This window comes from Martes martes (genome assembly GCF_963455335.1).
Source record: "Martes martes genome assembly, chromosome: 14".
NCBI lineage: Eukaryota > Metazoa > Chordata > Mammalia > Carnivora > Mustelidae > Martes > Martes martes.
Window position 1 is genome coordinate 73,082,576 of NC_137902.1, and position 13,564 is coordinate 73,096,139.

General features: G+C 43.4%; 1 protein-coding gene across 1 annotated transcript in view; it reads right to left on the reverse strand.

Annotated features, from left to right (window-relative positions):
* Nucleotides 1–8,022: 8,022 nt before the first annotated feature.
* Nucleotides 8,023–13,564, reverse strand: part of ASAH2 (N-acylsphingosine amidohydrolase 2) — a gene marked incomplete at both ends in the record, with an annotated part of 66,251 nt that continues 60,709 nt past the window's right edge. The window contains 3 exons of the mRNA XM_080823198.1: nucleotides 8,023–8,215; nucleotides 10,054–10,142; nucleotides 13,491–13,550. Coding sequence (XP_080679324.1) covers nucleotides 8,023–8,215; nucleotides 10,054–10,142; nucleotides 13,491–13,550 — 342 coding nt within the window. The remainder of the gene's footprint in view (nucleotides 8,216–10,053; nucleotides 10,143–13,490; nucleotides 13,551–13,564) is intronic.

Sequence of the window (13,564 nt, forward strand, 5' to 3'; positions counted from 1 at the left end):
GCAATGAACTTATTTCCAAATAAGGCCACATTTGAAGCACCAGGGGTTAGGAACTTCAACCACTGTTTTGGGGGACATGATCCAACTCATAATGGCCAGAGAGTCAAAAAACAGACAGAGGTCACCATGCTATTTTCTCTAGGTCAGTTAGTAGAGATCTGCTTTCTAATTTTATGCAAATATGTTGATATTTATTCTAGCCACTGTAGAAGAAAGTTTCTCAATCATAGCCTTTGTGGAGACTACGATCAGTGTAGTAGTTAGAATACAGGTTTCTGCTGTTCTAGCGATGATGTGAATAGTAAAAGATGAGATGGGAATTTATGTCCCCCTCAGCTAATCATCCGAAATGAAGCAGTCAAGGAATGATTTGACTCTCAGGGACTAGCAAGGACCCAGACATCTTTTATAGACTTGCCATCCTTGACATGGAGCTTCCATTTCTAGACTCAAGATGGCTGCTCCGGCCCTTGCCACCTTGTCCGTTACTAGGAAGGGAACTGGGTAAGGGAGTATAAGACTACCCCTTCTGAGGGCACAAGTAGGAAAATAGAACATACCACATCTATCTTTCCACTGAACAGAACCTAAGTTGGATTGTTATTCCCAGCAGTCAGATTCAGTCCTGGGATACACCCAGGCTGAGAAATGGAGCCCTGCCTGTGACCAGCACAACCTCTCACTATGGATGGGAGAGGAGATACAGAACGGCCACTATTTGCCTTTGCCACATCCCACCAACCCTGTAGATAATCACATTATCTCTCTCTCTCTTTTTTTTTAAAGATTTTATTTATTTATTTGACAGAGAGAGATCACAAGTAGGCAGAGAGGCAGACAGAGAGAGAGGAGGAAGCAGGCTCCCTGTCAAGCAGACAGCCCGATGCGGGGCTCGATCCCAGGACCCTGAGATCATGACCTGAGCCGAAGGCAGAGGCTTTAACCCACTGAGCCACCCAGGTGCCCCAATCACATTATCTCTTGTATATGCCTTCCACATTCTTAAGAAATTGCTCCTCTCAAGTATTAAAGACTTAACTCAATCCTTAACCATTTTAGCTTCTCTACAACCTTTACCAAATTGACCTTCTTGGAGTTCTCTTCTTACTCTATGAATTCTACTAATTGTCCTTCTTAGTAATACTATTTTCTGGTTCTCCTTCTCCTCCCCCTTCCTAAAAGTATGTGTTTCCCACAGGCCTGCAGGGCTCTTTCCACCTCTTTGTCCTCTTTCTTGCAAGTCATCAACTTCCTTGATTTCTGCTATTGGGTCAAAATGGACGCTTCCCATATCTCTTTTACCCTACTTTCTCTGCAAAAGCTGAGCTCCCCCATTTCTCACTGTGCATTGGACTTTGCCTCCTGGACACCTTGTCAAGTCCCAGACATCCAAACCCAGATCCCTCTGCAACCCTCTTCCTTTTACTATGGTGTTTCTTTCTACTGCTACTGTCACCCAAATGACATTTTAGTATTTTAAATTGTTAAAGCTGTCTTTCTTCCCCTCCCCATCCCATCCATCAGTAAGGCTTGACCATTTTAACTGTAGAGTTTCATACACTTCCATGTTCTGACACATTCCTGCTTCCGGTTCCACTTCTGACCTCCACTATCTCTCAGTCTACACAAATCTCAGAGCCTCAGTTTTCAAGCATTCTGACTCTTCCCATGCTGACCTCAGAGGGCCAAAAGATCAGGAAAAGCGTAATATCTCCCGGGCAAATGATGGATTCAGTTCACAATGGAGGATTCGTTTTTATTTCCTACTTTTTTCTAGATATTTATATGCATAATCTTACATAATACTTAGTGACAGCTAAGTCAGTTAGCAGCTAAATAAATAAATTCAGCATATTCCATATGCCAGACACTCCGCCAATAACTCTACCTTATTCTAATCTCACAAATAAAAATTGTATGTGTTTTCTCATTCATATATTAGGAAATTGAGACCCATTAAGAACCTGTGGCTTTAAGAAATTAAGTAAATTACTCAGGTTGGATATTGGATAAATAGTAGAACTAAGATTTAAACCAACTGGTCTGCAGAATTTGTTTCCTATTAGTTTCCAATGAGTTTCCTCTCTTAAACATTAATTACTACAGCCCAATATCAGTCATAGAAAGGCATTATTGTTACACAATTTTATAAACCAGGAATGTTCAGTAACCTTCCCAAGGGCACAGACATAATTCAATCCAAGCTGACCGAACTTTAAAACCTAGGTTCTCTCTTTCACATTATACAATTTCTCAATTATATCCCATGGTTAAAAGCTACCCCTTAGTCTCCCTGAGATACTTTACATCTGTGGGCTTGAGGCTAAGGGGAACTTACCAAAGAGTAGCAATACACTGGCAGGGTACCACCCACAGCTTCAGAAAGACATTCAAAGTGCTTACTCTCCGTACTGTGGTGATGCCGACTTGATAAAATCATACATGCTAGTTGACTGAAATTTCACTCAGCAATGTTGTGGGTCCATGTTGGACACTTTTTTGAAGTTACAATGGCTGGGATGTTAAGTTCTTATGCTCATTCAGCTTACCCTGGTCTTGTATGGAATATGGGAGCTCCAAGAGAGTGGGGAATATGGTCATGTCACTCTTTCTGGAGAGTGGGGATCCAGAGAGTGGGGTGGGAGATTTATTTTCTCCTGCTAGTGTTAAGCCAAATCCCAGGTTTCTGATAGCTCATTATCCTAAAACACAGCCAAAAAAGAAAAAAAAAAAAAAAACCAACACAGGCTCAGTCTCCAATAACTTAAAATTATGCACACCAAGGTAATTTCGAAGTTCACGTGGGTGGGTCAGCTTTTTGGTAGTAAGAAGTACTTACAAGATGTAGGCTGGAACTCTGGACTCCATCTCAAGGGAGAGAGTGGTCTTTATTGGCTACACTCACCCACGTAGTAGGCATAAAAAAGCAAAACAAAATCAAGATTTGGAAACATGAGATGGACAGAGCAAAACAAGTCTTAATAAATTCAATTCCAAGAAATGGTTCCAGCCTATGAAGACAGAAAGGTGATACCCAATGTCACTGGAGACTGAGAACCAAAAATCAGTTTCCTGAGTTCTAAAAGTTGTGTCTTATTAGTTTAGCAAAGGGAAAATACATTCAAGTGCATTCATATTATAAGTGAAGGGTCTTAAGGGGGAAAATGCTAATGCAAATGCAACTCCAAATTGCTTTTTTTGAAGGTGAAGTTCAGGGTTACATCTCCAACTATTCTTCCCTTGCACTGTAACTACAGCCTTGATAAACTATTTCATATTCCCCTTACCTGGAAAGTGTAGTCATCCTGCAACCATGCATGGAAACACACACACACACACACACACACACACACGCACACACACGTGCATACACACACACGCGCGCACACTACCTTTCTTCTAGCTAATATCTTTTGGGTCTTAGCTTAGATGTTATTTTCCCCAGGACGCCTCCTGCAATATCCCCAGAACCTCTCACAGCCTCACCGCAGCGGTCCAGGTCACTCTGTACGGAGTTGCCCGCTTACCTGTCTGCATCTTCTGCTAAGACTTGAAGTTCCTTGATGGCAAGAGCTTGCTGTCTTGACCATTACCATATCCTTAGGGGCTAGCACGATGCGCACCAAGTGTTCAGGGGCTCCGTGTAAATCTGCTGAATGAACACTTGGATTCTGCCCTGTAGAGAGCACGTCCTGTCGCCATCAAGGTTCCAGGGTGTGTTCTTTCCTGAAACAGACTTGCTAAGGGAAAAGGAGTGCTGAGAGCTATTAAGTTGACGCTGTGGCTAGTGTCGCTTGCCCGTCATGGTAACTGGGAGCATGGGTCACAAAGACTGCGCTGACCCTCTTGCCCGGCAGCTGCTTGCCCCATCTCTTTCTCCCTGCAATCAGAACCTGCCTCCCAACCAGAGGCAGAAAATGCCAAATATTCTCTTTCTCAGGCTCCCCTGAAGCTATGTGACCCAACTGTAGACAAGGAAATGTAAGGGGAATTCTACTAAATATTTTTCACCTTCCAAACACAAATTCTGGGAACTCTCCTCTTCCTTCTTGCTGCTGGAAGGCATGAGGGAGCTCTCTTTAGATGGAGATGACAAGCCTGAGAAGGAAAGTTAGTATGTTAAGGGGAAAAAAGCCAGTGACATCATAGAATGGTTGTGGGAAAGCTGACTCTGTCACCTTAAGAATTACTGCTACATCTGATTGTCAATGTCTTTACCATTTGGACCCCTGTTGATCGGGAATATTTTGTGACTTACAGATGAACACATTCTAACTATATCACCAAGGAACATGCAAACTTTCCTCAGTGGCATCATATAAGACACAATATTCCAAAAGCCAGTTATAAACAAGCAGGTGGGATTGGGATGGCCACTAGCCAAAATCATTATTTGAAGAACTAAAGACAGGAAAGGATCATCTAATGATGAAATCTTTTGGCTAAAGATGAAAACCGTGTGCTCCTATTAGAGAAGGACAGTGTGTTTGTCTACATTGGAGGAGAAGCATGAGAGGGTAGATCAGAGAAGGATACCCGCCTATAATATTCTTGGCCTCTTTATTCGGAATTGGCTCTGTAAGGGCCTACTTAATCAGAGGGAGCCCTATTGTTGCAGTGAACTTAGATTGACCCTGCCCCTCCCAGAGGAACTTCCTTGCAAAGCCTAGATCCAAGGGCGGGTCAGGCCAGGTGAAGACATCCAATCAGAGGGGCACACATATATCTACTAGGGTAAATTGAAATTCAATTGGCCGCCCGTGTGTAACCTAGCAGTTTTTTGTGTGTGTGGCAGATCTAGCATGACTGTGCAGTTTTCTCTGTGTATTGCAATCTCATTGGCTACCTGTGTATAGCCCGGCTGAAAGTGCCTCTATAAAAGTTAGTTTGCGAGGCTAGTAGGGGCCGTAAGAGCTGTAAGCCTCGTCGGGAGCGGTCTCGCCGGAGCAGTAAGAGCTGTTAGTAAGAGCTGTTAGAGTTGTCAGGAGTGGCCTTCCCAGAGCAGCCTCCCTCCGGGGAGTGGCCTCGTCTGGGGAGTGGCCTCGTGGGCAGCAGCGTCATGGGGAGCAGAGTCTGCGTCATCAGGGCTGTCGTCCTCGTAGTCGTCATTGCCTCTTCCTCGTCGGGAGCAGCCTCGTCCGGGGAGCGGCCTGTCCGGGGAGCGGCCTCGTCCGGAGCAGCCTCGTCGGGGTCGTCGTCACCATCTCTTCGTAAGAGATGGCCCCTACCAGTCAATTTGATTTTCGATGCTTGGCACGGAATAAAGCTTCGCTTGACTTTCGCTTTGCATCGGTCTTGTTCCTTTGATCACGGACCCTAACAGGCTCATGAAACGATTTTATGGATAACTACCTGCCTAGGAAACTCTCAGTTGTCCGGTAGTAAAAAAAAATGTTCAGAAACCGTATGTATTTTTCCAACAATAAATCTTTGGAGGGCAGGAAGGAACCAATGAAGGGGACCCCTTATGTTTGGGTGGTTACTTACAGACGCCATTCATATCGCTTTCCCACCTGACCTCCGTGGAATCCAGCCCCATTCATTCCAGCTCTTAGGAAAAACAGTGTTCATTTGTCTGCACCACTTCTCAACAGAACATACTTTCCCAATTGTACTTACTAATTTATTATTAAATATGATATTGCATATTAGCAATTTGACACAATACTCATTGAAAAATATAGAGACATCATTCAGTACTTTCTAAGGAAGTCACAGCCTCCTTCAAACCAGAGAGGACAGATTACAGCAAACAGAACACAGATACATTGACATGAGACACAACACCTTCCGCAGACACCTTCTCCCACCAACAATACTCCTTTTTTCCCCATGTTCCCCAGCAATTTCAGGAGGTTTTGCCACATGGTTTGGTTCCAAAGAGCCACTCCCAGCAGCAGCCACAAAACAGCTGGGATGTAGGTTTCTATATATTCACAGATCGAATCTGCCTCTTTGTGGTGTTGCTTAATGCAGGCGTGAATAGCTATGGTTTTGATCATGCAGGATCTGGTCTTATTTTCCTACACAAACCGCAGAGCTAGGACTGTGTGGCTTGGAAGAGATGGCAGCTAGTGAGCAAACACGTTTCTGTGGGTTGTTTGGGGCCAGGGGTCCTGGTGGACAGAGGATGGGTGCGGAAGGTTCAGCACCAAAGCAGTGCCGTGTCTGGCTTGGCACCGTTGCAAGTCATCAACAGGCAATCACAGACCCACTGGGGAGCGTCAGTGGGAGGCATGGAGGTAGTGAAAAATAATTCAAAAGCTCTTCTGAATCATAAGAAATGCTTTTCAAAATCTTATCATCCGTTCTAATGTCATTTATCTGTCTAAGATCAACTACTTTCAGAATTCCCTGCTTCTCAAAACCTCTGAACTGTTTATACTAAACACCGTGTGTGCTTAGGGGAAATGACCGCTATTCTTTGGAATCCCAATTAGCTAATTCTCCAGCAGGGAGCCCCCACAGAACCAGAACCCTGGCCCATCAGACTGTCCCAGGTCCACTCCAATGCGATACAATGTGTTCGGTCATATATCAGTGAACACCAGGATTATGGTTCTTAGTATCAGGACTATTTTCAAGCCCTAAAGTTTGTTTTTGAAATAGAGGGTGTTTTTCCCCCGTAAAATTCTAAAGCTTTTATATACATAAAAAGCATGACTTAGTTTTTGGAAATTTACTTGGTAGCCTGGGAGCCAGCTTCTCATTAACTTGGGTAATTTTAAACGGAATCGGTACTTCTGGGCGATCAATATCAGATTGTCATATCTCATTCTTCCAGACACTGGGCTGGGTATTTCATAATGCCCCCAAATAACTACGAAAATAGCTTTTTCCATGTTGTCAGGAGCCTCTTTCCCCCTAAATGAGAGTATCCAGATTATATGTAAGATAGCACTTGGAGATTACTGTTTTTTAAATGTCTTCCAGAATTTATATACTGAATTGAGTGTATTGAATTTATATACTAAACGTTCTCCATTGAAACAGTCCCCTTTTGACACTTACACCTTCATCCCAAGCATGATCACAATAATTGTCAAGGCCGGGCACTAGTACAATACTGGGTATGTAGATCTTAGTAAATATCCTGTGATTGAACAGGTCCATGAGTAAGTGCGTGACAAAAGAACAGATAAATGAATTTAGAGCTTGCCTTTTAAGGACCCCCTTCCAATCCAGTAACACTTTTGTTTTAAATATCTCCACTAATGGCAAATCTTGTGTTTGGGGGGTGAACGTGATTAGTGAAAACAGTCAAAATCCCTTAGAACCAGTCTTGGGAATAGGAGACACAACTCGAAGGGATAAGGGCAGTGAGGGAAACACAAGATATGAACAAAATATTATAGGTCTGACTTTCTCGTGACTGGCCTCAGAAGGCAATGCCAGAAGTAATTTACCAGAATTACGAGTCCCAGATCAGGCACACCGGCTCCAGGATAATGTCTTTGAGAGGCTATGCTCAAGACAGAAGAGGTGGCATGCTCATTTCCACACTAATTTTCTCTAATTGGGCCTATACACTGATGGTCAGTGTTTATATATTTTTAAGCGTGATGGGGGCAAGTGGTGGGGGGGAGGGCCTGGACACTCTGATAATCTTAAATCAGCAAAACTTCATTGCTCCCATCTGCAAAAGAAAGAATCAAAATCCCCAACCTCTTTAATCTTCCCCAGCACTAACAGTCAACAATTCTGTACATAAATAGTTGTACCATTGCTCACACATCTGCAAGCACTCTCCCTCACTTTTCAGAGGCTTCCTACTGAGGGGACATGTTCCTTCAAACAGCCGTAAGGGAGCTCATGCATTAGGGTTAGACCATCAGGCGTGCAAAGCTCCTAGAGCAAAATGAACGGGACCCTCACACACCACCCCCCTCGGTCCCACTCGCCGTTAACTACCTGTCCCCCAATAGGGACAATTATCGAAGTCATCATCACAGTGTACATTCATGTGAAATCATTTTTATAAATCAGCGAGTGTAGCTGCTGTTCCAATGACCTCTCAACTGTTCACCAAGCAGTTACTACTTCAAAGGCAGAGGAAGCACTTTCAAATGGAAGGATGACCGCCGGCTTGAGAAATTCCTGCTTCCGACTGTGTCCGAAGTATCTTATTCTGTAGATTCCAGGCTGGGCGGTGTCTGGAATGTGCCACTGTATCGTGGCATTGCTGTGACCCAGCAGCCCCTTGTGCCAATAGAAACTGTTGGTAGAAAACAAAGAAGCCAACCAAGGTTTACTCTTAAAAATGTGTGATTCGAAAAATGAATGAACGCTCAGGGACAACTTAGCCTAACCAAGGCATTAGCCCAGGTATTGGGAGTAGAGCAAAGAACAAAACAGGGACAAATACTGACTTCCTGGAAGGGACCTTTTAGGAAATATTCATTTGTAGAAATAGCTCCACTTGTTCTACTTTTCTAACTACCCAAACACTATCCATCCCAAGGAGCCTCCCTTGCCTGATACTCAGAATATAGGACATCTCTTGTGTGAGAACTGCTAGAACATTCTCTTTGCCCTTGTCATCCTGTGTCAACTGACACTGAAACTCCCATCTAGATTCATTTGTTAAAAGTGTATATTTAATGACTGCCTGTGCCAGACTATTCTAGGTCTGAGGATACAGTAGTGAGCAAGACAGGCATGGCCCAAAGTTCCACGGAGCGTCTTCCCCCTGGGGCCAGGTGGGGGAAGAAAAGGAAATAAACCAGAAATCGACAAATGATTTTAAAAGTGCTAGGCAATGAAGCAAGTAAGTAGTAAGCAAGTAAGTAAATGAAGCAAGTAAGGCAGAGGTATCTCTATGGAGATGTTATTTAAACTGAACGCACAACGCCCGGAGGAAAGACATTCCAGGCAAAAGGAACCAAGAGGCAAAGTGGCTTCAGCGGGAAAGCAGGGGGTACAGTAGAGGAACAGAACCCTCTGGTAGGATCAGAGCGTGGTGAGGTGTGGCACAGTGGCTGGGTTTGCAGAAACAGACGGAGTCAGCTCACATGGGTCCGTGCAGACCACAACACGGAGCTCAGATAACCCTGCTAGTGAGTTACGACCGGCTAACTGACTGAGGTCCCCAGCTGTGTGCCGAGTGAGTGCTCTGGGCAGAGAGGGTGTTCTCAACGGTCCGTGTTTTTCAGGGATGGGCCCAGTGCTCTCACAGCAGGGGCGACGATACTGCTGCTGGTGGACAGGACGGAAGCCTACCCGTGTCCTCAGTGTTCACTGCTATTCTGATTTGGGGCTTTTCAAAAAACAAAATCATTTTTATTAACTGTATAGTCTTCTTTTAACCATAAATATGTATTTATTATTAGTTTAAAAATGACCTATGCCCCAGAGTCCTAAAGATCAGAGGAAAATGTCTGCCCATATTTATGGGTGATTATCAAAGGGGCGACAGTGTGGTCAAACTTGGATTTCCGGTTAACCGTGGGAAGGAAACCAACATGCAACCCGTCGCTTAGCTGAAGGCGATCTGAATTCAACACAAATTCCCAAAACCTCTGACCACTTGTGCAGTGTGAAATGTAGACAACTGGGAGAAGAAACATTCTCTTACTTCGGACACATTTTGCAAATCTTCAAAATACGCCTTTGGTTCAAATGAAGGCTCCTTGGGCAGGTATATACAGACAACACCCTTTGCGTGTAGACTCGTGATTGTCCCAGAAGGAGCATCAGGCTCTGTGAAGCTACAGCCCACCCCCTGTGCCTTTCGGCCAGTCTGCAGGAAGGCTGGGCAGTCTGCAGGGGCAATGTCCGCGGCCGCGGAAGGAAACCAAACAACAGATGTTTACAAAGATGGAGGCCATAACCTCATTAGCACCTAATCTGCCAGAAGCACACACCACCATATTTTGCAGAAAAACAGAATCCAAATGAAGTCTAATAAATCAACTAAATATGGCCAGAAGGATCCTTGGGACTTTGATATCATTAATATCGTGCCTGGAGCCAGGCTTCCCGTTTGTCTTCCCTGCATTACTAACCAACTGTTGTCAAGGCTTGAAAGACAAAATATCCAACAGACGTGCTCACCGAGTCTCCCAGGAGGCGTCGTTATGCACTGTCCGCCATGATGTTGAGGCGGCCTCGTACTTCTCGACAGTGAGGAAGGTCTCATGAGTCTGAAATGTGAATTAGTTTAACTGGTAAGACCCTGCACGGCCATGGAAGGAACTTGTCTGCAAATATGTCCCTTGTGGCCTGCAGGCACACCTGCCAATATCGTGTGTGAAGATGTAGTAGAATTCCATCCAAATTCCTAGGTGTTTCTCTTTACATTCCAGGTAATGTCTTTGGAATGTTCATTTATCCAGGCTATTACACACCACGACTTTTTTAATTTTATTTTTTTTATTGTGCTATGTTAGTCCCTATACAGTACATCATTAGTTTTTGATGTAGTGTTCCATGATTCATCGTTTACATACAACACCCAGTGTTCTGTGCAATACACGCCGTCCTTAATACCCATCACCAGGCTCACCCATCCCCCCATTCTCCCCCCCAAACCCTCAGTTTGATTCCCGGAGTCCACACTCTCTCATGGTTCGTCTCTCTCTCTCTGATTTCCCCCCTTCACTTTGCCTTTCCTTCTCCTAATGTCCTTAGAAAACTGGGTGATCTTAATGTTAGAGTTGATAGCAAATTTTGCAAATGGGGGTGGAGAAGAGATAGAAAAAAACTTGACATTTTAAGAAAGGCATAAGTCAAACCTTCTCAAGACATGTTTATTGATCTATATTCCAAGACTTTCTCTAGTTACCTCAAGACTTGGGAGGGAAAATGGGAGAGTTTCTTCATCTTTCCTTCTCTGGGTAAATGAATTATGAGTAAATACACCTCCTGAGTGAAAGAACTGAAAAGGATGCATAAATCTTCCCCGTCCTAGGGTGCTAAAAGCAATCCCTATACTTTGTCATAATGGATTGCTAGAAAGCACATCAAAAGCAGGTTGTATTTTTCCCATTGGAAAATAGCTATAATAATTCAGTTCAGACCAAGAATTCTGTGTCAAGTAAAGCACAGATTTGAATAATATAACAAATTAAAAGATACAGAGGCCATAAATCTCCAATTTTCCTCAAAAATCTTTAGATTGCGGGCCCTTAAGGGCAGGACTTGTGTCTGACTCCCTTTTACCCATTAAAGCCCTTTATATCTGTCCCTTACAGGTATAAAACTTTGCTGAATGAAAAGTTTTATACTTTTCATTACTTACACCTGGGCCGTGGGATTATTTAAAACTTAAATTACTCAACTGATAGGTTATATTCAATAAAGTTTTCATGATGATGGTGACTTGTAAAGAGAAGGGTCTCTGGCCATTTAGGGCAGAGGGACATTGGAGAGGCTGTGGATGGAGTAGGAGATTGGGTGAAACCTCATGAACAGGTGTAGAGTGTAGACCACAGAATGAGTCTAGACTACCGCATATGTGAACTATGTGGCTATCCTTTCCCCTTCCCAATCCTAATCTCTACCTGAAACACTATTAGTTAATCCTAGTTACTTAATCTTTCTGGCCTCAGTTTCCTCATTGGTAAAATGGGGACAATAAAATGTAAGCCAGTGGATAGTACAGAGGATTAAATGAGATTGATGTAATAATGTATGTAAAGCGTTTTACCTGGTGGCTACAAAGAGTAAACCTTGATGAATAGTGGTGAGGATCACTAACATAAAAGGGAATAAAAATTATTGTATGCCGAGTCCCAGAGGATTCTTAGAAGCCAATGCTATTCTTGTTATAGTGCTTTAAGCATTTTGTTCTCCTGTTTCTCCAAGGCAATAACGATGATGGTATTTCTCCAGCCTAAGGGTATCAAAGGACAGCTAATCCTGCAGTTTTGCCATAATGCTTTGATATCTTCAGGAAACAATGCTATAAACATGCAAATATTATGGCACAGTTTGACTGCCTAGAGAAATTATTTCCAACAGGTGCAAGTTGACTTTCCAAGCAGGAGAACATTTTTCCCCAGTATCATATTTGACAATGTCATATTGACACAATTGTTATCAGAGCAATAAGGATATTTCAATGGAATAAGGATATTCCATTTCAACAGAAATGGAAGGATCGTTTGGGAGAAGGGTGTTTGGGGTTCTAAGTAACAGTGGTGCCTGGGAAGAATGGCTCATGGATACAGTAAAAGCAGCCTCTGCCACACTAAAAAATCTGACCTTGAAATCACTTTTGTATACTTTCTTTTTCGTCTACATATCTCTTTATTGTTTGAGTTTTTACAACCAGAATATGCCTAGTTATCTTGTGGAGTTATAAGAACATTCTTTTTTTCTTTTTTGAGAGAGAGTGGGGGGAGGGGCAGAGGGGGTGGGAAAGAGACTCTTACGCAGACTCCACACTCAGCAGGGAGCCTGACGCTGAGCTCGAGCCCATGACCCTGAGATCATGACCAGAGCCAAAATCAAGAGTAGGTTGCTTACGTGACTGAGCCCACCCAGGAACCCCAGTTATAAGAACCTTGTAAAGGAGTTACAGAGGAGCAAAATTGATTCATTTTATTAATAGCTATGTTACATATGTATACTTTATATATGATTAAAACAGTGAAGTATGAATTGATACATAACAAACTATGAACAGTTATTACCTCTGAAAAGGTTTATGGAAAGAGAGGCACTTTCACATTCTATTTTAAAGCTCTTCTAGGGGCGCCTGGGTGGCTCAGTGGGTTAAAGCCTCTGCCTTCAGCTCAGGTCATGATCTCAGGGTCCTGGGATTGAGCCCCGCATCGGGCTCCCTGCTCAGTGGGGAGCCTGCTTCCCCCCGCCCCTGCCTGTCTCTCTGCCTACTTGTGATCTCTGTCTGTCAAATAAATAAATAAGATCTTTAAAAAAAAAAAGCTCTTCTATATGGTCTGTTTTCACATCAAACATGTATTTCTTGTGTCATTTTTTTCAAGATTAATAAATAAATAGCCCATCAGTGCTGCAGTCAAGGGTCAGGAAAGGGCAGATGCAAGATAAAGCTCCCGGGCCAGGGCCCCAAGCTGTGGAGCCCCCCCGCAGGGGCCCATGATCACTCCGGAGGTGGGACCAGAGGCTACTGTGCTGGAGTAAGAGGGGAGGCAGAATTGGGGTGGGAAGGAACCAAGGATACACTTCATTCTTGGCCCTTTGCTTATTTTACCCAATTTAGTAGAGTTTCTAAATTGGAATACATAAATGAGATTGTGTTCAAATTTCTATCCTCTCCAGGGAAGTGTAACTCTTGATACCTTGTATAATACATGATTCTGAGCAGATCCGATTAAATGTTTCCTGTGCTTTTTCCCCCCAGACTGAATTCCACACTACTCTTCCTACTGAAAATTTCCCCACACCTAAAAAATACGATGAAAAGCAAATTGGAGCATTTTATCATTATGTCATTAATCTCCATAAGGCTATTTGAATGAAGACTAAAAAGTGGATTTAAATCTGTCAAAAGAATCATTGATGCTTACCTGGTTTTCTGCTGAATTCTTCGGGTTAGCGCCTACGAAGGTAACTTCAGCAACTTCTCCCTGAAGATAAAAAC